The 25,476-nt window shown below is 39.1% G+C and overlaps 1 protein-coding gene across 15 annotated transcripts in view; it reads left to right on the top strand.

Moving 5' to 3' along the window:
- Positions 1 to 25,476, top strand: part of LOC149263220 (histone-lysine N-methyltransferase TRX1-like) — a 372,050-nt gene that overhangs the window by 22,417 nt on the left and 324,157 nt on the right. For all 15 annotated transcript variants that reach the window (XR_016259237.1, XR_016259234.1, XR_016259240.1 and 12 more), the window contains exons 5-9: positions 8,571 to 8,694; positions 9,132 to 9,236; positions 10,113 to 10,327; positions 11,751 to 11,843; positions 11,974 to 12,071. Coding sequence is in view for 3 of the 15 variants with exons in the window: in XM_089425947.1 (XP_089282073.1) it covers positions 8,571 to 8,694; positions 9,132 to 9,236; positions 10,113 to 10,327; positions 11,751 to 11,843; positions 11,974 to 12,071 (635 nt within the window). In the remaining 12 variants the exon portion in view is untranslated. The remainder of the gene's footprint in view (positions 1 to 8,570; positions 8,695 to 9,131; positions 9,237 to 10,112; positions 10,328 to 11,750; positions 11,844 to 11,973; positions 12,072 to 25,476) is intronic.

Below are 25,476 nucleotides of genomic sequence, written 5' to 3'. Positions count from 1 at the left end.
ATGCCAAACACGGCCAGGAAGGAGGGTGCCTCATGTAAGCTAATTTTATCATTCTTTTGAAAGAATTCAACCATCTACTTTAGGCGTCGATTATTTCTGGATTGCTTGTGGTCATGCTTTTTCTTCCTTTTCGCCTTTCAGAGAATAGTTTATTTGGACTCTGGAGCATACTATATTTGGGGAAAAGGAAGGCAAGTTTGGCAGAATCTTTTAGATATGATTCCTCAACTATAAGAGTGGAGGAAGGCTTGAGGACAAATCATCATGGGGCATTGTTCATCTTCGTCAATTTCTCCTCTTGTCCTCTAGTCTTAATGAGTCTGAAAAAAAGTCTAGGCTGTCTTTGTGAATCAGTAAGGTCATTCTTAAGTGGTCTTTCGACCTCCCTTGTGAAAATTTTCAAGGGACAACTTAAAGTGATTGCAAGTCCCAATCTTTGTTGTAAAGGCAACTAGCGGAGAGGAATTGTAGTTTTGAATCTTGATTCTATTGTGGTCAACGACTCAACAGGGAGTACTGGGCACTAAGGGCATGAATGTCTGCTTGTGGATTGATTGAGATGTGATTGTTCTGCGATGCTTTGGTTTGACCGAGCAGGGTTTGTGATTTAGCTTAGCATTCTCTTGATTTAGTTGTGGCTGGAAAGGGTTTTGAGATTTATTCCTGTATATTTGCTCAGAGATTTTCTAGGACATACTTATACTTCCACTCATAGGATCTTTTTTTCCAAGAAACTTCCACTCATAGGATTTGGGTTCTTAAGAGATGCTTTTGTTACACGCTGGTCCTCAACTTGGGTGTTGCTTTTCTAGATGAGAGCCTATGGTTGGGTGGTAAAATCTTCCCCAGGCAATCATTGCTGTAGATTTCTCTATAGATAAGTAATGCACATTTGTGAATCCTGTTATTTAGTTTTATGAATACATTTATGGAGCTATGGATGTTTAAGTCATTGATTGTATTTAGATCCATGTATATTAGTTTTAGGTTTGAGAAACATTTTAAATAATACACTGTCATAAAGGGTTTGTGAGCAGATCTTCAGATAGTGAAAGATTTCCAATGCTGAAATGATATTAAGTGGAGAACCCTTATTAAAGGAAGATAAAAAGGTCAGATTTGGCACCCTGTGTCGAAGGAAGGGCAACATGTGCATTGTATTCGTATTGGCCTTTGGCCTTTGTTCATGCTTTAGTGCTTCTTGGAGGTTGTATAATCCATTTTTGCAACATTTTTTTTATATAGCTGATATTGTATCCAATTAAACCATAAACGTTGTTACTGAAAAAAGGTGGGCTTGACATCCAGAGTCAGTGTATTGGTGGTTTTTAATCTCAATATTATTAAATTTAAGTAGTCTGTAATTAATCAAATGAAGATTTTTAGATGTAACACTTGAAATAATTATGAAATTAGATAACCATACATATGAAGATACATCAAAGAGGATTAGTTTAATAATTTTTTCTATAAACTCAGTAATCGCTTCACACTTCTGGAAGTAATATTTAAGCTGGACTATTGTGGTGCATATCTAGGGATATCAAATTCACCCCACAATCACCTTGTATTTTCTTGAGCTTCTGATTTGTGTAGAAGCTGATCTTGACTATATTTCAGGGTGTTCCCTGTTTTCTGCATGCTTGATGTGGATAGCTGGTACATGAAAGGCATGTTTTTCCACTTCAATTTACCTTAGAGATGTTTGGTGCACCTGTTTATCTTGTGAATAAGACGTGCAGATTACAAGTTTGGGAAGATTTCTCAGAGACATTCAGTACAGATCACAAAATAAAAAAGTGGATATTCTTGGACAAAAACATTAAGAACAGACATTGGGTATTTCTAAGAAGTAAAACAAAACCACTGAAATACTTCTGGTTGTTTTTCCTTCAACAAATTTTAAACTTAACTTTTTTTGCTTTTAAAAGGCATACTTTCTGTAATTTTTCATATGTAAATTGTTCTTGGCATCTTTTCCATCTTTCCTTTTGTCCTATCTCCTGTATTTCTCGTATTTGGTAATAATAACTATACCTGACCGTTTAAAAATAATAACTATACCTGACGGAGAAAATACTGAAAAGAGTTTCTAAAAACAGCCAAGCAAGCTAGATGGTTTGTATTTATGAATTATTTGACAGATTGTATGAGAAATAGCTTATTCTGTATCTGGCGAAAGTGACATGTCCAGTTTCAGACTCATGTGTAATGTGATTGTGTCTATTGTTTGCATTCCACTATTTTGTACATGGCACATCGCAATTTTAATGTTTTCTGTATTCATACCTGTACTTATTGTTATCCTTATCCACCATTGTACACATGCATCTTTAATTTTTTAATGTTGTATTGACATTTACCTGTGTCTCTATGGTGACTATTTTATCTTCTTATTTTCTATTCATATGCCTTATATTCTGGAAGACAACAAAACTCCAAATTTTATGAATCTCAGAATGCCCAGGTGCTGCATGTGAGAAATGCTTTTAGAATAACATGCTACAAATATATGCCTTTTCAGTAAGGTGAGAATCTAATTTAATTCTTTAGTATAGAGTACATCATATACACTTTTAAAGAATACTTACCTGAAAAAAGAAGATTGGCTAGTATTACTCAGTAAGTTTTTGTTAGTTTTCTTAAAACCAAGCTATCTAATTTGTGAAGTTTACCAAGTAAAGAACTGAAATCTGAACTTTAAATATCAACCCAGAAATATACTGAGTTTTTTAACTAGCATGCAGCAGAAACAAAAGGAATAGATGAAGACAAACACACCATAAAAACTTGGCACAATAAATTTTACCCAGGAAACCCCAACTGGGGAAAACCTGCAATCTTGATGTTTTTATTATTCAGCTCAGCAAATCTTCAGAAGGCGATTACAAATACGAGGGAAGAACTTCCCTTTTCCTCTGCTAACCCTCTGTGCACTGGTATGTGCACTTCACACCAAACTCGGCCTCTCTTCTGCGCCTTGTATGAATTCATACAGCCTGTACAACCTCTTCTGTGCAGTGATTTTGGCCCCTAGAAGTCTGCGAATGGCTGGAAGTGATCTGAGGCTGAATTGGCCTCTTTTTCTCCTTCTAGTTTGCTGGTATGAAACCCTAGTGCTGAACAGAATACTCTTCTTCTTAGCTGAGCTGAACACCAAGATCTAGTGCATAATGACCAAGTTCTGCGCCCTTTTCCCTCCTATAAGTCGACCTGGGCCTATCACTGCCACGAATGGCTGGGATTAAATCTCATTGGTTGGCTGAGATTGATCTAATTTTTGACTATAGGAAAATTCAAAATTTCCTATGTCAAAAACAATAGAAAAATTCAACTTTTCCTAAGTCAAAAACTATAGAAAAAGTGAAATCTGTGCCTTGGCCCCATTTGTGGGTCCCTCTGCCAAATGTAGTGCATCTGCTAAACCTAGCTGAACCCTTCCTCTTTTAACTCCATTTAACATTCCCTCTTAGAGAGGAAGGTGCTTTGAACTACACTTAGTCTGTCCGTGAAATAGACAAAGCTCCATACAGAGGCAGGCTTTGGTCAATATGTCTGCTGTATGCTCTGATGTAGGAATGTACTAAAGTCTAATCTTGCCTCTCTGAACACAGTGTTTGATACGATGATACATGATCTCGATTTGTTTGTAGAGGTTATGGAACACTGGATTGTCAGAGAGCTTAATGCAACTCTGAACTTCATAGTGTATGACTGTAGGCTCCAACCTCTAACTAAAAAGCCCAACAAGCGGCTTCCTCAACTAGATTGCCTCACGAGCTGCTAGGATGGCAGACATGTATTCAGGTTCTGTTGAGCTCAGTGCCATTGATCTTTGCTTCCAGCTGAACTAGGAAACATGTGCTCACCCAACACTGAAGGCACAACCTGAAGTACTAGTGTCTATCTTCCTCGAGTTTGTCACTAGAGGTGTGGCCATGGGTCTGCGATCCTACATGCAAAACCTCTTGAGAATCTCCAGAGCATACTTGCCCTATCCCAAGAAAATCTGTTCATCTCCCTGCCAAACCTCCAACCCAAGGAAATAATACATAAGCCTTATATCCTTCATGTCAAACTCTGCTGCAAGATCCTTCCTGCAGTCACTGATGAGCTTCTTGTCCCCTGTCAATATGAGGTCATCTACGTACAACACAAGAATGAGAGGCTGTCCCCCAACTATGATGTAGTAAACATTAAGGTCAACTTCACTCTTTTTGAAGCTCAATCCCAAAAGATAGCTATCAATGCAAGAGTACCATGCTCATGGGGCTTGCTTGAGCCCATATAGGGTCCTCTTGATCTTGCAAACATGTGTCTCCTTGCTCTGTGCCTCGAACCCTTAGGCTGCTCTATATAAATCTCTCCCTCATCGTTAAGGAAGGAAGTCTTTATGTCCATCTGGTGGATCTTCTACCCCATCTGCGTTGCAAGTGCTATAATGGTCCTTATAGATGAATAATGAGCCACAGGTGCAAAAGTTTCGTCATAGTCGATGCCCTCCACCTGAGAGAACCCTTTGTTTACAAATCTAGCCTTGAACTTCTCCATGCTCCTGTTAGATTCATGCTTAATATTATAGAGTCATAGACCCACCTAGATCTAATCATTGATCTGCACTCCGATCTTGGTACAATCTCCCAAACATCATTCTGCGCAATGGAAGAGTACTCCACCATAGCATCATGCCAAACCTGCTGAGAGGTTTCCTCCTTGCCGCTAGAAGGCTCTGTGTCTATGGCCTCAGTCATCAATGCCTTAAAACCCAAGTATCTCTGAGACTATTTGCTCTGCCTGAATGTGGATTTGGGTGCCCCAACCCTGTCCTGAGCCTCTTGAATCAACTGATCAACCCACTTCGACTTCCTTCTGCCTATGCTAAGTGTCATTGCTGGAGTGGGCCTTACTCGCTCTCCTCTCTCCTCCAATTCTTGCACAACCTCCCATCTGACTGCTGTATGACCTGCCCAACAATTGGCTATGATGTGGCATGAGGGGCTGCCTGAGCCTCCTGCTTAGGAGCTTGCAACTCCTCCACCTGTGCTGTAGCCTACTTATGCTCTAAGGACTTCATAAGAGCCCTTTCCTCCTCAAACTTGACATCACGCCTCATAACTGTCTTCCTCTGTGCTAGTATGTACACTCTATATACACCTTGATGTCTCACAATAGCCCATGAAATTTCCTTTTTCTGTTGTAGGTTGCAACTTGTTTCGACTCTCTGAAGGCATGTGGTAGTAAACCAAACTGTCGAAAATTCGGAAGTGTGAGACATCTAGTTTCTTTCAAGTGAATGCCTCCTCTGGTGTAAATCATCCAAGCACCTTGTGTGGACTCTTGTTCTGTAGATAAATTGCAATGTGGCATGCCTCTGCCCAAAGGAATAATGGCAGTCCTTGGTCATGCAACATGGCCCAGGGCATTCCAACAACGCTATTGTTTTTACTCTTTGCCACCCCATTTTGCTGAGGGTTATAGGGTGTACTGAGATCTATCCTGATGTCCTCCGTGGCACACAAATCCTTGAAGGCATTGGAGATGTACTCTTCTTCGTAATCTAATCTGAATGCTTTGACCTTATTTCTTGTCTGGTTCGCCACCAATTCGTTGAACTCTTGGAACTTCGAGAACACTTTGTATTTCTTCTTATGAAGAAGATCCACATCTTCCTCGAATGGTCATCAATGAAGGTGACGTGATACTTGTATCCCATGAAGGATGGAGAAGAGAATGGACCACATCCGTTCGAATGAACCAAGTCTAAGATGCCCTTGGCTCAATTTTCACTGCTGGGAAAGGACGTCTTGGCATACTTGCCAAGTGTGCAACCCTTGCACATGTCATGCTATTCTGTGTTGCACTGTGGCGACCGTGTGGCTATCTCCCTAAGGATTTTCAGCACTCCATGGTGCAAATGTCCCATGCGCCTGTGCCATAGCTCCCCAAGGTCTTGACCCTACTCACGACTCTCCTTGTTGCTACTTAAGGCCGTAGTTGTCTCAAACTACAACCTGTAAAGGTTCTTCGCCCTCACACCAATCTGCTTAATGGCTCCAAAATTTAAGGGCTTGAGGTAGGCCTTTCCTCTATTGAAAATGACCTCATAACCCTTGTCCTCTACGGTTGAAACAAAAACAAGGTTCTTGTTAAGGCCTGGAACATAAACTACATCTTTGAGATGAAGAGGGTTACCAGAATCCCTCTCAAATTTGACAGTATCCACACCCTTGGTCAAGTACCTACCATCATCTCCTAGCTCAATGTGGAACTGCATGTCCTTCTTTGTCAATTGGCCGAAGTATTCCTTGTTCCCAGTCATATGGTAGGATGCTCCATTGCCAATGTACCATATGTTGCTAGGTACTGAGCTTTCCATGCAGGTTATGAGCAAGAACTCCTTCTCAAACTTGGAATAAACTCGTCCACCTTTGCCGAAGTTGCCACTTGGTCCTTGGAACCCTTCTTCCTCTGTGGACATTTGTTGATGTAGTGTCCAAACTGATGGCACTGGAAGCATTTCATTTTATTTTACTGAGATTTCTTCTTCTCTTTCATGCCTTTGGAGCTGGACTCGACCCCTCTTGCGCCCTTCTTGCCTTTGCCCTTGCGCCCTTTGCCAACTAGGGAAAAGTTCTCTTCCTTATGTTTAACATGAGCTCTAGATTTAGCCTGCCTCTGTATCTCCTCCTGAATGCAGTCACCCCACAACCGCTCCCAATTTGGAAGCTTCTCTCTGCCACTCATTGCGTCTTGGAAGTTGTCCCATGATTTGTGAAGCCCTAACAATGCAAGGCTCACCAAATCTGCTTCAGGTACTGTCTCGCCCACATCTGCTAACTCGTCTTTCACCTAGATGAACCAGGTGAAATAAGAGCTTATGAGCTTAGACTTGCCCATTTAGATGTTTCTTAGTTTGTCCTTGAGCATGAGTTTTCTGGCCTCACTTGAGCCCTGGTAGAGGTTCAAAATGGCTGTCCACATTTCTTTGGCAATCTTCTTGCCGGAAAGATGTGGTACAATATGGTCTTTGACTCCCTCAAGAATGATCCTTCTTGCTCTGGCATCATTCTTGTTGTGCTGAGCCAATTGCTGGGGGTCAGTTGGTGTGGCTAGTGGGTTCTCCACAAACTCCTTCACACCCTGCTCCTCAAGCACCACTGTAATCCTCTCCTCCATAAGCATAAATTTGCTGCTCCCTCCAAACTGTGCTCTGGTCTCAAACCCCGGTAAGACATTCTGCTGGTCAAATTCTTTAGGAACCCTTGTGTGCTGGTCTAACTAGTAAAAATTGAGCTCTGGGTTAAAACCCTAGGTCGCACTGCTAGAACCCTAGCGCAACCCTTCAGCTGTATTGCGCATTCCTTTGACGCCTTAACCTGTTACTGAGGTCGATAACACGGGTGCTGGTCTTCATTTAAAGATGTGGCTCTGATACCATTTTAGTTTTCTTAAAACCCAACTATCTAATTTGTGAATTTTACCAAGTAAAGAACTGAAATCTGAACTTTAAATATTAACCCACAAATATACTGAGTTTTCTAACTAGCATGCACTGGAACAAGAGGAATCGATGAAGACAAACACACCATAAAAACTGAGCACAATAAATGTTACCCAAGAAACCCCAACTAGGGAAAACCTGCAATCTTGGAGTTTTTATTATTTTGCTCAGGAAATCTTCAGAAAGAGATTACAAATATGAGGGAAGAACTTCCCTTTTACTCTGCTAACTCTTTGCGCACTGGTATGTGCACTTCACACCAACCCAGTCTCTCTTCTGTGCCCTGTACGAATTTGTACGGCCTGTATGGCCTCTTCTATGTACTAATTTCGGCCACTGGAAGAAGTCTGCGAATGGTTGGAAGTGATCTGAGGCTGAATCGGCCTCTTTTCCTCCCTCTAGTTTGCTGATCTGAAACCATAGCGCTGAACATAATACTCTTCTTCTTAGCTGAGCTGAACACCAAGATCTTCTAGTGCATAAAGACTAAGTTCTGTGCCCTTTTTTCTCTTAGAAGTCGATCTCGGCCCACCACTGCCACGAATGTGTGAGATTAAATCTCCTTGGATGACTAAGATCAATCTAATTTTTGACTTATAGGAAAATCCAAATTTTCCTAAGTCGAAAACAGTAGAAAAAGTGAAAGCTGTGCCTTGGCCCCACTTGTGGGTCCCTCTGCCAAATTTAGTGCCTCTGCTAAATCTGGCTGAACCCTTCCTCTTCTAACTCCATTTAACAGTTTTTACGTGAAATGAGTTAGGTAGTCCCTATGCCTTTCAGTGCCATCACTGGAATACTTGATTCCTTTCTTTTTAGATATGGGAGGTCAGAGATATATTTGAAGACATACAGGAATCAAGAGCTTATCACTGCTTCATTAAATATATGGAGATACTACTTAAAAGTTTCTTCTTGGTAATTTATAATATGAAGGTACAGCTGTAATTATCTACATGACTACCATGTTACTAGTTGCGTTCAGTGATAAACTTTCATAATATGTATGAGTTGTCCTGACGATTCAATATCCTTCAATGAGAATGATGGTAACTGTTCTTATGAATTTCAGGACATTCCATGTGGCCTGCATTTGTCATGGATGAAGCACATGCAAATGCTTGTGATGGATTGGAAACAGCACCAAGGGAGGGTGCAATTCCAGTGCAATTTTTTGGAAGCCATGATTATGCAAGGTTTGCTTTGATAAAGATAATTTGTCAATCTTAATAGTTGTTTTCTAAAGTTTTGAAGTTGCTGTTGAAATGATCTGCTCTAATCTCAGATGTAATTGTATCTTTGATGTTTAGTTTCTTATCCCAGCTTGTGCTTTTATTTAATTTTAGACACATTCTTTGTGTAAAATTGTGTTTATGTTATCTTTTTATTATTTCCGAGCCTATCGTATTTTGTCAGAAAGAAAAATGATGATTCTCTTATCGATTTGTCGCCTCTGGGCAATTTACCTTTATGTTCAAATAAATTGTAGGCTTATCTGCTTTGGGGCTGTCATTTAACTACCAGGGATTATATGCATTTGATTAAATTTAAAAAGATGAAGCTAAAATATTTTTGTGTGAAATAAGTTTTCTTATTATTGCATGTCTTGATTATTACTTGTGTACTCTACCAGGATTAGTTCTAAGCAGATTATGCCTTTTTCCAAAGGCTTTCAATCCAATTTCCAACTGAAGTGCAAACGAATCCCCTTTCTACGAGGATTGTCTGAAGCATGGAGGTATGTGTTTATACTTGAGCAAAATTTAGATATTCATACAAAGAAATGCTAAACTATCCTCATGTGTATAAGTAATATATATACTTTTAGCTGAATAGAATATAACTTTAATATTTGCGTTGTATATTACGTAGTTAATTTAACAGTCTTGGGGTGTTAATTTTGCATATAACCTTTTATTATTTTGGCCTGCTCAATTTGCGTCTTAGCTTTTATGGAGCTCTTCTTGTCTGGTACTTAAAGTTTCAACTCCATGAACCATTGAAGATGCACCCATTCTTCTCCAAAGATTGTAGTTCAGCTTTCTGATTTGCATCTGTGTTTTTGTCATTGTAACTGGATGTATTATCTTAGTCTCTTTGACCACTTTTGTGATCTTTTGTTGGACATTAATAAAATCATATTATCTTTTCTTATCTACATTAGGTTGGAAAGTTAGTTGGCATGCAGTTATTCCTCAGCATATTAGATATTGACATTATTGTCAGAACTTTGACTTTCAATTTGAGCATTCCAAACGTAAAATTCAATATTGTATGTTTTCTTGAACTTTTCTTGATTTCTCTCGCTGAGCATTTCTTGTCTCTGATGGAATGTAATGCAAGTCTTATCTTATCTTATGTTCGTACATCGACTTTCTCTGATGTCTGATAAGTATTTTTTTGGTTGTAAATACTACTGACATTGCCATTATTCTTTGATGAGTTCGAGCACACTATTTATAGAGAATTATGTTGCAATTTGAGACAGATTGTTTTTCAAGACTGATTGCAATTAGTTGACTTATTTACGTAGTCAATATATTTAATGAAATTCATATGATAGCTGCTTTAAATTGACATATTGTGCATTGGCACACTTTGTGAATTCCATCAGGTATCTCAAGGAGCAAAGGCTTCCAGAAGAGATGGAAAAATTGCAAGCAGAAGTTGTGAAGTCTGGGCGTGTGATTGAGAATGAAGAAGAGTCTGAGCAAAGTGATGGTGATGAAGACTGCATGGGTGATGAAAGGAGTGAAAAGATCAAGAAAAGTGTCAAGTGTCTTTTCTCCTGCCCTACCAATATTGGTGGTCTTCATGTTCTAAGTTTAGGTGAAATTCATATTTCTAATTTTTGAAAATTGAGGTCCTTTGTGTAATGCTTCCTACATGTTGGTTTCTCAAATTAAAAGTTCTTCATCATGGCCATTAATCAACCAGAGGCTTTTACAATCTCATTCACCAGGCTTTTGTACACTGTATATCTATTCAATTTATATGAAACAATTGCTACTTGGGTAAAATCACTAGTATGCCAAATATGTCATTTCGACAAGTGCCTATTTACCATCATTAACACCAAAACAATGTAAGGTCTTAGTTCTACAGTCCATCCCCTTTCTGTGGAACCTTAATACATTTCTACAATTACTAAAGTCATTTTGGTCTTTAGAGTTTTCTGCAGGGTTCTGTTTACCACTTTGTTATGGTTCTTGTTCACAAGAATGTCCTGGTGAAGGCATTTAATCAATCATTACCTCCAATGAAACATTCCAGATGAACATATCCATAAATATGTGTTACTTCAGGAGAAATTCTTATCTTCCCAACCAAATAAAATATGGAAACTCCCTTTAAAAAGAGCATTTAATCAATCTCCTACAGTGAAACATTCCAGATGAACATATCCATAAATAAGTTACTTCAGGAGATTTTTTTTTGTCTTCCCACCAAATAAAATGCTGAAATGACCTTTAAAGAGAGCATTATTCTTTTACTTCCACTGTGCACTGCCTCTAATAATATATCAAGAGTAGAATAAAAAAAGGACATTATCATTAAACCTTTGTTTGAGAAATAAAACTATTGGCTTTTGTTTCAAATTTGGCGGGCAAAACACAATCATATCGTTTGCAAGATTCTCCTTTGCTTTTATAGACACAAAAGATGTTAAAGATGCACAAGTTTGGGGGACATTGGGACACCATGAAACCTTTTATTTTACAATGTGGATGCCTATTACTTAATTTCTATTTAGCTCATCATTTTTGTTATGTCCAAAGAAAAAACATGAGAAACTTAACCTCTAAATGACTGTTGGCCTTCAATCCTGATATGTACCCGAGAACTATTATATGTAGTTGTTTGTGTTTAACACAGCCTTGTGTTGGTGGAAATATTTATTGCATGGAAGTTGTAATTGTCACAATTATAGCTATACTGTTTCTTGTAATTCTAGAAGTCTCATATAAATGGGAAATGCACATCTGAAATTCTAGTAATCAACTGCAGTTTCCTTTTTGGTACTTTTCCTGGAATTGTATGCCCCTCTTACTGGAATTTAATAAGAACAAATTATTGAAGCAACTATATGTAGAAAATGGATTTGGGGAAATTTGCAAACTCTATATGAGTTGGTATAAGTTAATCTTTTCCTAATAGCTTAATAAGCTCTGCTCTTTTTTTTCTCTAAATCTTCTAGCTTCAAGGCAATATAAGCTCTAAATCATTTGAAATCCTTGTATATGTGCCACAGGAAAGATTGTAAAAGATTCAGAACATTTTCATGATGAGCATCATATATGGACTGAGGGATACACTGTGACAAGGAAATTTACTTCAGTAAAAGGTATATCAAAGTTCATATGAAAGATTTTCTATACTTCACGTAGTATCGATGTCACTCAAAAACCAAACACCCTTCTGCTGACTATTGTTCAACTCAGTGTTAAATGACATATTTACGGCTCCTGTTGCAGTTCCAGGTACTGAAGCTGAATACAGGATGGAAGTCTTGAGAAATCCATCAGAAAGTAGGTTGCCACTATTTCGAATCACATTGGAGGATGGGGAACAGGTGAATTGTAAACAATGCTTTTGCCTCTATTAGCATGTTACTAGTCCTGTTGCTTTCATCTGAAAATAGTTGTAATAAAATGAGTCTAACAGCCTAAATTTCTTGTGAATTTTATATCATTCTGTTAAGCAGATCATTTCCTAGTGGGGCTTGTGTGCTATCTTTTATGTTACATTTTCTTTTACTTCTATGATGTGCTTATATTGGTCTAACCTCAACTATGCAAGTGATGCAATATACTTTTTTTCAATCCACTGTTCTTGAGGAACAATGTGGAACACATTAATCATGTAAACTTACACTTAAAGAGAAGACTACAAGCCATCTATGCAATCTAGGCGGATACTGGTGCTCATGAATGATGAATACCTACTCTCAATTCCATCTTTTGAATTTTAGTCTCAATATAGGTTTACAGATGGATGAAGACATTGGTTGGAAATGGTGAACCGTGTACAGGTTTGAATGTTTTTTTTTTATCTTGCAGTACTTACTACTTACCACCATTAGGCCCATTGGCTGACAAAAGTGATTAGAAAGCTCATTCACCAGGAAAGGGCTTACTCAAATGTTTATGTATTCCAGCACGGAAGCTCCCTCATTTCAGTGAATTTTGAATCGTTTATACTTTTGCATTAAGAGGGGAATTCGAGCAACATGATATTGTCTTAGTTCTTTCTGTAAGTGAGCCTGTTGCAAGAAGCAGCTGAGGAGACAAGTGTGGTTGCTGGAATAAGGTTGCCTAATTGGACTTTTGAGGCATAATGATGTATTTTATTTTGTATATGCCTGTGTTGGGTCCTCTGTATTCAAATTTTTTTAATGTAAAAAAATCTTAAAAACTCATTTAAAATTAGAGGATTAAACAGCCAAGGTCCAGTGCCCTTGGCTTAGTTCACAGAGCCAATTTTTCCAGCAAAAAGGAAAACTGAACAAGCTTATGCTGCCATTCCTGGGATTTAAAATCCATGAGCTTTGGCGATCACACGTGCAGAATGACTAGCACGTATTTGGAGAATGACTTAGTCGGTCTTTAGGAGACTCGTATTTGGAGAATGACTAGCTAATCATTCTCTTTTCGATGATCATATTCAAGTCAAAGGGTGCTAGAGAGAAGTCAAAGAGAAGCGACATGGGTGGTTAGCTAGACATTAAGTCATTCCAGGTTTGGCCTTATGATTTGTTACCGCCCAAACCGTTACTTTTAGTGATAAAAGTCCTGAAGCACAAGTAAGATCCTATGGGTAAGAAAGAAAGGCTACTCGGGTTCAAGTCCTCAGAGACGTGGCCTGTCATATTAACGCTGGAGGGATAGCCGTCCCGTTGGAGTTTGGGATCCCGGATCCAATACCGGTGGTCTTCAGACGTCTCGGTCCTAGTCTGAACTATGAGTTCCCAAGTGTCCTTGCCCATGTCATATTGTAAGAAACCCTTCTTGGGAATTATTTGTCAAGAAAGAAATTTATTTTATTGTATTTTAGGTCTTCTAGGCCTCCTTCACCAAGTCGGCCTCAAACAGGGTAATTCAACCTCAGAAGAAGCCTATATATTGAAGCAACTCAACCTCATTTGAAACACTCCCTCAACAAGTTTGATTTGCAGTAAAGTGCAGTAGTTGGATGTAGTAAAGGGTACAAATTCCAAGGAAGAAGAAGGAAGGGGCTAGCGAAGGAGAAGAAGGTCATTATCTTGCTAAGGAAGTCGATTTCTCTCTCTATTATCTCACACGTGCGAAATTATGCTGGAAGACTGAAATTCTACAGTTGCTGGGGAGGCCGAAAATTTGGAGTAGTTGCGTCGAAAAGTTTGCTGCTGGATCAAAGTTTTGGATTGTAGTTGCTCTTTGAAGAGCTGACATTTACGAGGAGGAAGGTAGGTTGGTCTAGGGTCTTGGTTGATGAAACAAAGATAAAAGAAGAACATAAGAAAATAATAAGAACATAAGGATATCACAAGTAATTATCAACATAAGAAAATCTTTCTGCCTTTCTGATTTTCTAACATCTACAAACATCAATTCACTCACACCTAGAGCATCAGACCCAGAGCATCAAAGGGTTTAGTACCATACGGTTCCTGAACAGCCCACCCCCCACAACCTAATGAGTTCCTCCCTACCCCCAATAGAGCATCCAAAGACTTATCCATAGCTTCTTTCCTTTGGCCTCAGATCACATCCCCGGGATCATATAGCTAGACCCCTCATTCAATCTAGAGGACTTTGATAGTGAGCCAACGCCACTTTTGCCCCCTCGCTGTCAACTATTAAACTTGGGCACTCTTGACATCATTTGCCTCCAACCTTGGACTTATTCACTTAACCTTTTACATGATACAATTATATACATGTTTATTGTTGAAAATGTAGCGAAGGAAGGTCTTCTAGCTTGTGCCTTAGCTAGTAAGGACTTCAAATTGTCTTTTTCTAGCATGAAGTGAATTCATGAGATAGACTTCAGTGTGATGAGTCGATTATTAGTTCGCTGGAATGGTCATCAATAGATTCTATGTGTAGTGTTGGAGCTTTACAGTGGTAGAGACGAGTCCAGTTAGGACAAGTTACGATTGCAAAGACAAGTTCAGTTAGGATGAGTTAAGACTCCAGAGACATGGGAAGAGAGGATAAGTTAAGTCCTCGATCAACTCGATTTACAACTAGAGGAAATCAAGGAGCAACTCTAGCTGGCTAACTGAGAGCTAGTCCAAGTGTAACTGAGACTTGCTCCAGTTAACTAGCAAAAGGAACTTGTTGCACTTGTGTGAACAAAAATTCAAACTTGGCCTCCTTGCATGAATTGAAGATCTATTAAGGCAAGAGAAGGATGAAGGCACATATTGATGATTCTTTATTGTTGGCAGAGCGCATTGGTTGAGGAGCAAAGATCAGAATTCGAAGAGCAAAAGCCAAGCCTAGTTTTAGCAGGATACAATTGTGTGTGCAGGACAAGATTAAGAGGGAGGGTCAAGAGTGTCTTCTCAAGGCCAAGAGTAGTGGTCTAGGAGTATGCTGAGATCAATTGTGGAGCTGAGATTAATTTCTCAGAGGCTATTTGCTGGCTGTAGTAGCAACATACTGAATTTGTAAAAGATCTATTTGCTCAAAGAACAATCAATAAAAAGCCCACAACAAAGAAAACAGGTTTTCCCATTTGGGTTTCCTAGTTAAAACATTGGTGTCAAATTATGTGTGTGCATGTGTTTTTATATCAAGTATTTTTCACTACATGTTGAATGTGAAGAAACTTTGTATCTTGGTGAAAGTTAAACTTGGTTTCAATTTTCAATTGATTTGAATTTTCATTAAATTCATCTAAGTAGTTGCAAAGTTTCATGAAAATTAACATGGTATTAGAGCCCTGCTCTGTATAAAAACTAACTCCAGGATTTGTTCAGTCAGCGAAGAGTGCAATTCAGTTAGTAGGCCCTACATTAGAGTTTGAAGAGCAGTGTTTTGGATAACAATATGTTGTTTCAAGGACCAAGGGAAGTAACTGTTTAGAGGGAGACTCTAACTTCTGCTCATGAAGGGAGCGATTTCAGTGGTGTTGGAAGATATTTGGGTGCTAGAGTCTGCGAAGAAACCACAAATTGCGCACACAGATGCCCAATAGTTGATTTAACATAACAAGAATGACACCAAGGCCAAAGACCATATTATCCCTCATCTCCATGGGAAGATGAAAACAAACAATATGTGTAAAGGCATCTTGGCTTTGTATCAGGGATCTAGTGATGCCAGGAAACCTGCCTTAAAGGACAAGCTAAGAAATATTCAGATGAGCAAGGGAGAGCCCATCATTACTTACCTTTCCAAGTTCACCCAGTTTCGGGATGAGCTAGCTAGAGTGGGCAAGACTGTAGCAGACAATGACCTTGCGAGTCTTGCGCTACTGGGACTTTATAAGTCTTGGGAGAATTTTGAGGATGTAGTTAGTGGTAGAGAGAATCTTCCCATCTAGGAAAGGCCGTGGGGAGATTGCGTCCAATAAGAAATCCGGAGGGGGACGAGAGCTAGAGTTTCAGTGAAAACTAAGGACGAGGAGAAATTTGACTTGGAAGGCAAAGGAAGCAAGGCCAAGGGCAAGAAGAGCCAAGGCGATGCCAAGTCCGGTTAGAAGGGCGAGAAAAAGAAGAAAGATCTGAGCAAGATAAAATGCTTCTCTTGCCACCAATTTAGACACTAGGCCACTAAGTGTCCTAATCAGAAGAAGGGTTTTGATAAGGAGGTTCTAATAAGGATCATGTGGTAGCGTAAGCAGAGATGGAAAGGGGGAGATCCGGTTCTTGTAAGAGCTCACCCCGATGAACCCTACTTCCGAACGCTGAGTCGATCCCATCAACTTGTCAATTCTTGGTGTAATAATGACTTGGAAACCCATATTCTGTACACTCGGCTCTTCCCTGCTAGAATAAGGCTCTTGCCGACTGCTCGAATGCACCGAGGCTGAGAGATAGAATAATAACATATCAATGGCCCAGAGGAAAGAGAATAAGTCCCCCTATGACTGGAGAGGAGAAGGGCCCCCATATCACCCGGGAACGAGGCTTACCCCCTACGGAATAGGAGTTCCCCGGGTCACGTCCCAATATGAGAAAATATCACGTACACATCAATATATTCTTCTTGTATTTATTTGAACTGATTTCTTCTTTGATGTTTTGGAAGGGGTGTTGGTGGCTATACTATATACGACGCCCCAGTTATCGATCAACATTGATCCTAACCATCTGTTACCCTTGCTTTTGCTGGAATGGGTTTCCCGCCAGCATGAACCATGGAGCTTTGATGCTCCTTCTTGGTGGCATTGGGATCCAGGTGGATCTACTAGTAGCAGGTTGAGTCAAAGATGGACATGGGATCCAGGTATTCGAGGATACAGTCATGTTTCGATAGCTTGGGGGCGTAACGTGGACCAATGGTTTGTATGGGATCCGAGCATTGGGTCTCAGTTCCGTTGGACCACCAAATTGGTTGGATTGCTTGAGGGCAAGCAATCTTGGGGTGGGAGGATTGTCATGTCCCCATTTTTATTCTTCTTCATTGTACAGCCAGGGTGGATTTCAAGGGCAGGGGATGACTATGTCAGTGGAGTAGGTTTATGTCATCAAGGGTTTTGATGGAGCTTTGAGGAGTTTTTATGGGATTTGATGGCATTCTCTCGACATATTCCATCATCCACATAGTTTGCCTTTCGTTCTGTCGCATTCTGTTAACTTTCAAAAATCACCGTTATTATTGGGTATAACTTAATTAATTATTTTCGAGGTGGCATCCCAGGGAAATTAATTGGTGGAACACCTTAGTGTAATAGATCGTTGGAACCAGAACGAGAAGATCTATAAGATGGGATGGTTAGATATGAGTTTCAGTGACCTGAGGAGATCCTGCAGTTTCAGTGACCTGAAAGCCAATATAATTATTTTAATTGAAATAAAAGAGGGAAAAGTGCTCCATGATTAAAATAATAATAAAATAGAAGGTTCTAGAGGAGTCCATCAAATCTATAAAAGAGGAGGAGACTATTGGAGGACATCTTGGATTTGATATTGTTTCTTGTACGAGAGGTTGAGAACCTGGTTCTCTACTCTAGCAGTATCCCTAGGACGGAAACCCTCGGGTGATTCAATGAGAGTGGGCGAGCACCCATCTCTTCCCTTGGTGAATCCATTCAGGATTCATAGGTTGCAGTTTATTGGTTTTCGGTTTGTTTTGGAGGCTGATTGCGGCATTATTGTAGATCTGTTTGAGGCTAGTTTATCTCAGCTATATGGGTTATATGTGCATGTAAAACCTTGTTTATCTAATATAATAAAGCTGAGGTTGTTCCTGTTCATTGTGTTATGGTATTGCAATGCCTTGTCTGCTTAATTTTACATGGCAATCTTCTGTTAAATGTATGATATTTTTATGTGAAGTGCGTGTTTCAAATTTTATTCATTTGGGACATTACATTGATGGTGAGGCCTTGGGTGAGTCCTAGTGTCTAGAGTCATTGTATATTACCTTACTAGATCACTCGTAAAATTTCGTGGAATTTGATTAGGTCTAGGGGTCAATTTTTTAATTTTTTAAATTTTCCGGAAAGCGGAAATTTGAATAAAATCTAAATGTAAAATGTAATAAGTGATGTCTAGAGAAATTGTATGGGGTATGTGTGCTTAAAATTAGACCTCTCACCCTCATATTTCTACTATGCCACACTTTGAGGGGTAAAAAATAAGTTCTAGACCCTCAAAACCCACTTTTCCTAAGTTTTGTGGAAAATGTGGCAATAAATTAGCTCAACAATTAAATAAATATAGAAAAATAATTATCTACACATGTCCAAATGATGTGGAAATGAGGTGGAAATTCATCTAAAGGTCAAAGTTGAGTTACTAAGTGATGTGGACTCCACATAGGCCACAAATCAAGTAAATCAATTTTTTTTGCGGAGAAGACACTGAGTTCCAGTGACAAGATCCACGATTTGAGGAAGTTAACTCAAGCTTCAAGGAGATATCATGAGTTGACTTGAGATTGGATTAGAGTTTACTTGAGTGAGGGGGTGAGTGGTCTCCTACCACTCCACTTCACTCTTCCACACGTCCTCTCATCTAATTCGAGCTCCCTCATCAAGGATTGCATGGGCCTCTAAGGAAGAAATCAAGTTGTCACTTGGGAAATTCAAATTTGCATGAAAGAGCATTGAGATTGTCACCTATTTGTGTTGGGATTGTCACCATTTGCCTTGGGATTGGCTCCCAAGCTTCTATATAATAGAGCTGTGGCCTCTCACACATGTATCTTTGTTACTAGCTATTGTGCCTGCGGAAACGTCGCTGCCTTGTACGCTTTTAGAAATATCAATAATGACTTTGGTGTTTCATTCATGAGGTGTTCCTCCTTTTGGAGTGTGATGAATTGTTGATCATTGGAATAATTCTTTTACTCATGCTTTGATCTAATTTGTTTCCATATGCTCTTGTAGATTTGTTAATATAAAGCTATCTTGCATTGACATTTGATTTAGAAGTATGCTCTATATATAAAATGCTCTAGTTGGTTTCAAATAAATCTCTAGAGTTTCTTATCATTGTTTACTGCTAAATCTATATGGAACTATTTCTTGATTGAAGTTTTGTTGAGGGAACATCTTGTTGGGATCAAAGAATCAAGCGTGAGGGGAAGTCTTTGGAAAGACCAATCCACTCTTGATACATTCTCAAAGGAGTTCTCATTTGTTCTTTGAGTTTTCATAGTCTTACAAAGTGTTTTGCAGAGGTTTTAGGACATAACTTGCATAGAAGTCAAGTACTTTTAAATTTAAATAATTTTTATTAAACGTTGTGCTCCAATTGGTTTCATTTGCTATCTAAGAGCTTAAAATGGTTAATCAAAGAGGAGAGTTTACTCACACTTTTTAGCTTAGTCCTTTGTAAATTGTAATTGTACTTATACACTTCATCTTGATTTTTGAGGGACATCTTCTACAAACTCATAACAAGTGTTTGTAGGACCCATCGACGCATGATTGGATCATTTCCCAAGGAGGCCGTGAGCATTTGGAGTCCCTCATTTTTTGTAAGGCCGAGTTCATTTGAGAGCTGCACATAAAGCTAGGCCGTGGGCCACTTAAGGCTGATTTTCCCCTTGTAATTTTCAGATTTTGAGGAGGTCTCTTTAACTACTTTGGTTGCCACATTTTCACATTATACAAGAAGGGGAATCTAGCTCCTATAGTTTTGATTGTGTAAAAGTTTCTCCTTCATCTTTTGGGCAGCCTTTTAAGGCCTTCTCCTCATTGTAATACCTCTAATAAAATAATCTTCTTGGGCTTGAGGGAGCTTGGTATTCATTCCATGGTATCCCACCTCCTCATTTAGAAGGAGGACTCTTGTGGATGGATTGTTTTGCATTCTTAACTTTCACAATTTAGCTTCTCTTGCATGCACTTTCCATTTGCTAATACTCATTCACACATGGTAAATTTTGGGAATTAATACAACCTCAAAACTCCAGTTCTTTTATTAAATTAAGTTTGCTACATTTTTACTTGAGCTTTGCATCCTTCATTTCATTGTTGCTTTGAGCTACAAGTTGACGCTTTACTTTGAGCCTATGTTGTAGGAAATGCTGGTCCCAAGGATGTTTTTGGGCTGAAACGAAACTGAAACGTGGAAACGTGTTTGGTATGGCTTGGAAACGCGTTTCAGGCCGTACTGGCACATTTCACATGGGGGAAATGTGGCCCAGTACGACCTGAAACGCGTTTCCAGGTCGTACGGCTGCGTTTCCACCTTTAAGTTGTGATTTTTCCACTTTTTTTGTTTGTTTGTTTTTATTATTTTATTAGGCAAGTAAAATATCTTTTGGATTCTTTTAGATGGCTCTCGCAAGTTATAAAAAGACTCTTGCCTCATTCCCTCATTACATGAATTGAGCAAGTTGTTTTACTTGAAGACGAATGATTTTAGCAAGGAGAAAAGAGTAAGAGAGCAATGGTTTCAGCTAGGGCGTTTTTAACATTGAGCAAAGGAGATTTTAGCAGCAAGAGAAAGAGATTTCACAAGCAGATTTGGAGTGCAGAGTTTTCGGCTATGACATTCTTGGTTTTTGGCTTAGCTACAACCATATTTCTCGTCTTTTCTAGCATTTTGGGGTAGCTTCAGCTACAAAAAATTAATTTGGGTAAGAAGCATTCATTTTCTTAGTTTTTTCCCACTATTTCTTCTATTTTTCGAGGGTTTATGCTTCCAAATATATGAAAAACATTTTTTCTTTACAGATTTGTTTATTATTTTTTTTTTTGCAGCAATGGCTTCCAACCAAGGTGCAAGTTCAAGCCCCAGGTCCAACCCAAGGGCTGAATATTATCCTCTTTGGAGGCATGTTCAAAAGCTTAAAAAATGTGGAGGTGGTGGCTCATGGGAATGGCGATGTAATCTTTGTAGTGATTCATACAAGGGCTCCTACCCAAGAGTGAAGGCACATATTTTGCATGGAGGAGGACAGGGGATTGCAGGTTGCACAAAAACAACAAACCCGTCGGCGAGGAGGGCATATTTAAGAGAGCAAGATGAGGCAGATGGAATTAAAAGAAGGCATGAAGAGCTTAGTCGAGCTACTCCTCAAGCTCCACCAAACATTGAGCCAAGGATTGTAGTTGAAGGCATGAAGAGCTTAGTTGAGCTACCCCTTAGCTTTAACTAGGAGAGAGCTTAAACTGAGAGAGTTGGGAATAGGTGACAACCCCATCTCTTAGTTTTGCCACCAAGCCACACCTTGTGGGGTTAAGGGCCTTTTCTCACTAACTTAGGTGTGTGTTGATGGAGGCAACAGGTCCCACAGATGGAGCTTAGGTTGGGGAATTATTCTCTTACTAACGACTTTTATGTGGTGGAGTTAGCCGACACCAATCTTGTATTGGGAGTCTAGTGGCTTATTTCTATTGGAAGGCACTGGAAATATTATCAAACCATGGAAATGTAGTTTCTCAAAACTAATGGGCAGAGAGTCTTATTGAGGGGAATGACCAATGGTTTGTTGAGGGTTGTCACAACCAAAAATATGGAGGCCCTATTTCAACATGGAGACATAGCATGGCCTGCAGAATGCATGGTGACAATGCAAAATTTGCCAGATGGCAATAAGATTTGCTCAACCTACATCCAAGCATTATTGAGCAAGATTCATAAGGTGTTTGGAGAGATCCCACCAAGAGAGCCTTCTGATAGGGGATTTGAGCACACTATAGAGTTAGAGGAATGTCTAAAGCTAGTTATAACAACTCTTCCTTATAGGCACCCCAAGAGATTTAAGGAAGAGATTGAGAAGACTATTAAGGAGCTATTGGATATCGGGCACACAAGGCCTAGCTTGAGCCCGTTCGCCTCTTCAGTTGTGCTGGTCAAAAAGAAAGATGTGTCCATGAGGATGTGTATCAACTACATGGCCTTGAACAAGAAGGCAATCAAGAACAAGTACCCAATACCCAAGATCGATGAGCTATTAGATGAACTAAACGGGGTAGTTTATTTCTCAAAGATTGGTTTATGATTAGGTTATCAATAAATCATGGCACGTGAGCAAGATGTACATAAGTTTTCTTTCATATGTCGTTATGGACATTATGAATTCTTGGTCATGTTGTTTGGTTTAACCAACGCACTGACAACCTTCTAGTCATGCATGAACCATATTTTCAGAAGCAGTTGCGAAAGTTTCTATTAGTATTTTTCGATGATCTCCTCATATATAGCAGGACTTGGGAGGAGCACCTTAGACACTTGGAAGAAGTGTTGAGCATATTGGAGGAATAATCCCTTTTTGCTAAGGAGTCCAAATGTGAATTTGGAATGACGAAGATTCTGTATCTAGGGCATATTATTAGTGCACAAAAAGTACAGGTGCACCAGGAAAAGATTTAGGCTATACTTGATTTGCCAACAGCTAAGACTGTCACGAAGCTACATGGATTTATGGGCATATGCAACTACTATAGGTGATTTGTCAGAGGATATTCATAGTTGGTGGCAGACCTAAGAAATTTAACCAAAATGGGAGCTTTCAGATGGTCAAAAGAGGCACAACAAACTTTTGAGGGTAGCAAGGAGGTGATGAGGACTTGCCCAGTCCTAGCACTTCCTGACTTCTCTTGCTTGTTTGTACTGGAGTGCGATGCATGATGGGAAGGCATAGGGGCCATGTTAATGCAGGTTAAGCACTCAATAACTTTTGAGCGCTGAGAGCTAAGGGAGATGGAAATACTCTATTCTATCTATGATAAGGAAACGCTTACCATCATGCACACATCGACAAAATTTAGGCAGTATTTGGTGGGTGGGAAGTTTGTGATCAAAATTGACCACAACATCTCGAGGTACTTCTTAGAGCAGAAAGGTCTAAATAAAAGACAACAAAAATAGGATAGTAAGATACGAGCCTATGATTTTGACATTGAGTATGTCAAGAGGAAAACGAATGTGGTAGCGGATGCCATCTTGAGGAAACCAACATGTTCTTACATGGAGATCACTATTGATTAGAAGGCACTTTTGCTAGTAGAATACTCCAATAATAAATTTGCACATGAGTTGATGGATGTGATAATCTAGGATGACAGGTACAAGGTAGTAGATGCCATCATTCTTTTACAAAGGTAGGATTTATTTAGTCCCCGAGTCAAGGCTCAAAGAAAAAATCATGAAGGTTGCCCACGATTCACCTCTAGTCGGTCATCAGGGATATTTGAAAACATATCGACAAGCATGTGACAAAGGGCCTCAAAGACGATGTATGGAGGAATATGATGAAGTATACTACTTGCCAACAGAACAAGGAAGAACATGCTCATGTCATAAGATTGTTACAACAACTTCTCATACTAGATAAAAAATGGGAGAGTATTTCCATGGATTTCATTACATAGCTTCCAAGGGTACAAGCCAGAGAGTTGACAAATTGTCCAAATTTGCGCACTCCAGAGAGGCAAGTAGTAAAATTATTTTCAGGGAGATTTTTAGGCTACATGGAGTACTTGACATAATGTCAGCGAAAAGGATAACCAATTTCTCAGCCTTCTGACAAGCATTGTTTAGATTGGTAGGGATAGAGTTGACCTCTAGCACTAGTTATCTTCCATAGACAGATGGCCAGACAAAAATCGTAAACAAATGGGTGGAAGGTTATTTGAGGTATTATCTGGTTGGGTAGCAAAAGACATGGATCTAGTGGCTGTGCTTGTGGGAATACTACTGCAGTACTACTTATCATATGTCCATCATTATGATACCATTACAGGCACCATACGAGTATAATGCCTCTCCATTTATCGAGATAGCTTTCAGGGACAACAGGGTGCCAAAGGCCAGGGATTGGTTGGAGGAGAGCTAGGACATTCTCAAAGTCCTTAAAGAAAATTTGCAGAGTGCACATAATCAACAGAATATGTATGTGGGCTGCAATAGGATCGAGCTCAATTTTCAGGATGGTGATTTAGATTCCCTGCGCTTGCAGCCATACAGGAAGTTCTCTCTAAAGAGGAGTGGGGTAGAAAAGTTAAAGCCTCAATTTTATGGGCCTTATAGAGTCATACGAAAGATTGGAGAGGTGGCTTATGAGCTAGAACCATTTGAGAAGAGAAGGATCCACAATGTGTTTCACGTGTTGTGCCTCAAGAAGGTGAGAGAAAATATAGGTGATACAAAAGGTTATCCTCGACCCAGAGGCTGCATTATAGTCAAGATACAATAGTAGCAAATCAACTAAAGACAAAAGGAAGATGGAATGTCATCATTGCAAGAAAATGGGTCACATATCCTGTAATTGTGGATTTTGAGCTAATGATGATTTCAAGGAAACTTTAAAGACCAATCACATGTTGCAAATGTAGACATTGTTGAAGATTCATTGAATGTTGGCAATAGTGATTATCTTACTGAAGAAAGGGCATTTTATTCATTTTAAAAAGCCCACACTTGGAAAACAGAAAGGGATCTAATATAGATAAAGCTCGGTATGGATGTTTGTTTAGATAGTTTGGGAGTTTGTGAATCCTATGAATTATGCCCTTATGAGGGTCATGAGAGAACCTGATGGAGCACTATGGATGAATGGTTGTCCAATAATTTGAGAGATTTGCAATTTGGGAGTTTGGGAGGCAGAATCTAGGAACTTGAGAATTAATGTTGAGAGCTACACTTTTATGAGTGTTACGAGGAACTATACCTCATCCAAGAACTGTTTTCAAAGAAGCTTCTGAAGAATGTCTTGTTCTTATGTTTTAGTTGCTAGTCAATGTGTTTTTCTTTCAATACTGTAAGTCAATTTTCACTTTATGACTGGAGGTTATAGTTTATGCTTTTGTTTAGCGTTTGTGTAGTGTGGTCTACCCACATTAATAAGTGGAAATGACTCGCTCAGTGAGAGATCATATATGAGGAGGTAAACTCCATTGTTATAGATGCACTGATTATTCATTGATAATATCATATTTTGTTATTGTAAGCATCTTCCTTTTAGCTTATTTATGTGACTAAACCCTATGTAGTCTTCCATCATTTAGTGATCCAGCTCATTTGTAATAGAAAACGAATCACGAAGAACATTTTCAAAATAATAAATCATAAAGAGAAGTTCTGAGATAGATGTCATTTGAGGAACAATTGCCAATGGCAATTGCATGGAGAGTAGTTGGGTGCATCTACAGTCTAGGTAGATGTGTCATGTCTATAATGCTATTCAACAAAATTGAAAAAAATTGAAGTCCGTAAAAGCAATATTTTTATAAATAGTTGACCATAATAATAATAAGTATTATAATAAACAAAAAAAGACAATTATAATAATGAAAAAGTATATATAATAACTTGTGCTTGTTATCTCTCATAGATTGTCGTTGCCCTTGATGATTTCAATTGTTGA

Source organism: Pinus tabuliformis, chromosome 6, assembly GCF_031772625.1.
Source record: "Pinus tabuliformis cultivar Carrire ecotype Pingquan chromosome 6, CPIR1, whole genome shotgun sequence".
In the NCBI taxonomy this organism is placed as follows: Eukaryota; Viridiplantae; Streptophyta; class Pinopsida; order Pinales; family Pinaceae; genus Pinus; species Pinus tabuliformis.
The sequence above is the reverse complement of the archived record's forward strand: the minus strand, read 5'-3'. Positions and strand labels throughout refer to the sequence as shown.